At 32.7% G+C, this 2,828-nt stretch overlaps 1 protein-coding gene across 1 annotated transcript; it reads right to left on the bottom strand.

Annotated features, from left to right (window-relative positions):
- Nucleotides 1-1,029: 1,029 nt before the first annotated feature.
- On the bottom strand, nt 1,030-2,363 carry LOC131657357 (uncharacterized). The gene is made up of 3 exons (XM_058926768.1): nt 2,209-2,363; nt 1,828-2,122; nt 1,030-1,614 (listed from the first exon to the last, which is right to left on the bottom strand). The coding sequence occupies exons 1-3, from the start codon at nt 2,324-2,326 to the stop codon at nt 1,092-1,094; spliced, it is 936 nt and encodes a 311-aa protein (XP_058782751.1). The 5' UTR covers nt 2,327-2,363; the 3' UTR covers nt 1,030-1,091.
- Nucleotides 2,364-2,828: the final 465 nt, after the last annotated feature.

Below are 2,828 nucleotides of genomic sequence, written 5' to 3'. Positions count from 1 at the left end.
AGCAGACGAGTAAGAAAGGTCCATTGACAGAAATACAATCATGTATTCGGGAATAACTCTCATTCGTGTGTATCTCGAGTTCAAAACTCGTATAGAGTAGTAATCGTGAAAGCCGATGCTTAATTGGTGAATATCGTGACCTGTATCCATAGTTCGTGGATTCGGATCGGCTAGGGAGAAGTATTTCATGATATGAGAAATCTATAATCATATGACCCTAATTTGTGAGTTCGGATCGACTAATTTTAAATAAAACTCAAAATTTGATTTTTTAAGTCGAAATTTTTATTACTTTTATTATTGTTTTTTGAAATTTAAAAAATTCATATTTAATTCTTCTTATATTAGAAAATTCTAAAGTTTAATAAATAAATATTTACAATATTTTAAATATATATATAAAAATTATGTAAAAATTTAAAAATTAAAGGATAATTAAACCGTTTTTAAAATTTTAGAAAATAACAAATTTAACCTGGTAGATGAAAAAAAATGAAAAAAACTCATTTAGTATTTGATTTAGACTTGACCTTGCTTTATCATTATGATCGATGAAAAAGTAAAAGTCATTTTAATATTTGACTTTCACCCCACCATTATTAATTTCTTTGCAAGATCAAGCTACCAATTTGAAAAAGAAAAAAAAAACTATCATCTCTATGATTGATGAAAAGGCCAGATGGGATTAGAATTGCATGGAGCAAAGAAGGAGGATCATCATCAATCTTCTTCAAGTTTTTCAGGTGGATTTCTTCTAAGTTTGATCCTTGCTAAGTTAAGATTAGGAAATTGCATGTTCATGAGTTTAGTTTAGGTATTTTGATGAATGTAATGAATTGTGAATGAATGATTGATGATGACTATGGATTACAAACATATATATGATACATTATATTCTAGACCTATATCAAAGCAAATCAAGTCAGCTTAGAAATTAAGAGAAGACATAATTATCTTCAGCAAAAATGTCTCTCCTAACAGGAAGTCTACAAACTCAAAAATCATATGCATGTTAAGGCGCACAAGTGCTACAAACTCAAAAATCATATGCATGCTACTGTTATTTATATAGTATGAAAGCATTTTCATTTTTACACGACCAAGTGTTGATATATCCAGTCTCTCATAATTACATAAGCTTTTTCAGCATCCTTATCTTCTTCGGGAGATCCAGGTCGGTGTGCAAATCCATGTCCTCTACCCGGGAATGTCACTACTTTTGAACCCTTATCAATTTTCGTCTGAATATTTTCTATTTCCCTTACAGCACAAAATGGATCATTGTCCCCTAAAATAAACAAGACAGGAACTTTTACATCAGAAGCAACAAGAGGATCTATCGGTGTAGCATAGAAGGAGACTCCAGTGCCAAAACACGCGCCTTGGTCTCGTGCTAACACCTCTAACAGTTTGCCACCTCCAAAACAAAAACCAATTACGCTAAGTTTTTTGGAAACTTCCGAAGTCATGAATTCATCTGCCATCCATTCTGTCCATGCAGTAATGTCTTTTGCAATCCTCTCAGGGTTTTGTCTAGCTATCCATTGTTCCAACAGAGTGTTCGGCTGGTCCTTTGTCCATGGATCTCCGCGAAATAAATCTGGAACTAGAATGCTGCAAATCTATTATTGATCTATATTTTTTTTTCTTTTTAAATCTTTCATTTAAAATAAATATGTTAGGTAAACAAATGCGCGTATCAGACCAGAACTCGTGCGTACGTACAGGTTTGTTACTAATTGATACAGAAGAAATAAATAAATATGTTAAGAATGATAACACAAAATATTATGCTGAGGACAAGGCAAGTAGGGTTGAGAAACATACTTGAAACCATTGCAGGCTACCCGATATGCGAAATCTCTAGTGAAGGAATCCTGAAAGCCATAAATATCTGAAAGAAGCAACAGGCCAATTCCATTATTATTTTTGACTGCCTTGAAGAGATAAGCATGAATATTATCGTCGTCCTCCTCGAGCGAAAGCTCCTCTCCGCTGACCAATTCACACGCTTCATCATTTAACTCGGTTTCCACATTGAGTAAACTACATGATAGTTTTGAGTTTGCGGCATCTTGAATTGACTTTTGAAGATTCAATTTGTAGTTTTTCGGAAAAGAAACTGAAGAATTGCATTCAAAACATAGTGTCATATTCTTTAAACAATTATGGTGGTTACAAGTTAATGAAAAAAGAAAGAGAACGTACAGGAAGAGAAAAGAGAAGAGGTTGGAAGGAAATGGCAGTGACTTGGATGGAGAAGAGGTTTTGCGATGGTTGATGCAGCAGCACATACGCAAAATGCTCTAACTGTAGCTAGCCCCATCTACGCAAAATATCTCAGCCTCAATAATCATCGGTCAATAAATATCTTAGCATTTCTATTGTGTGGTCTCCAACAACGCACCAACCAATCCGGAACGCATTACAATTACAAACCTCTTTTTAAAATACACTTCCATAGTATTTATTATCTCACTCCAATTCACTTTACATCCAATCATTCACATAATCACACTCACTCTACTTCATAATTGTATATTAGGATGAACAAATTTAAACCATTCTATTGAAACCGACCGAATATTGTCTTTTTTTTTTTACAAATGGATTTGAGTACTATAAGATTCTTTCGGCCGAAGTCACATGATTATTTTAGATCCGTCAAAAACTGAATCAAACTCAACTAATATTTATTTTATTTATTTTTATTCTTATAAAACAGACTATAATGGAGTTGATAATGTTCTCAAGACATTATAATTTTTATAAGCTCTAATGATAACATTGTGTACTAAAAAGAATACAACACATTAATATGAAAATTT

This window comes from Vicia villosa, linkage group LG3 (assembly GCF_029867415.1).
Source record: "Vicia villosa cultivar HV-30 ecotype Madison, WI linkage group LG3, Vvil1.0, whole genome shotgun sequence".
Taxonomy (NCBI): domain Eukaryota; kingdom Viridiplantae; phylum Streptophyta; class Magnoliopsida; order Fabales; family Fabaceae; genus Vicia; species Vicia villosa.
Note: the sequence above shows the minus strand (reverse complement) of the source record. Positions and strands in the feature narration are given on the sequence as shown.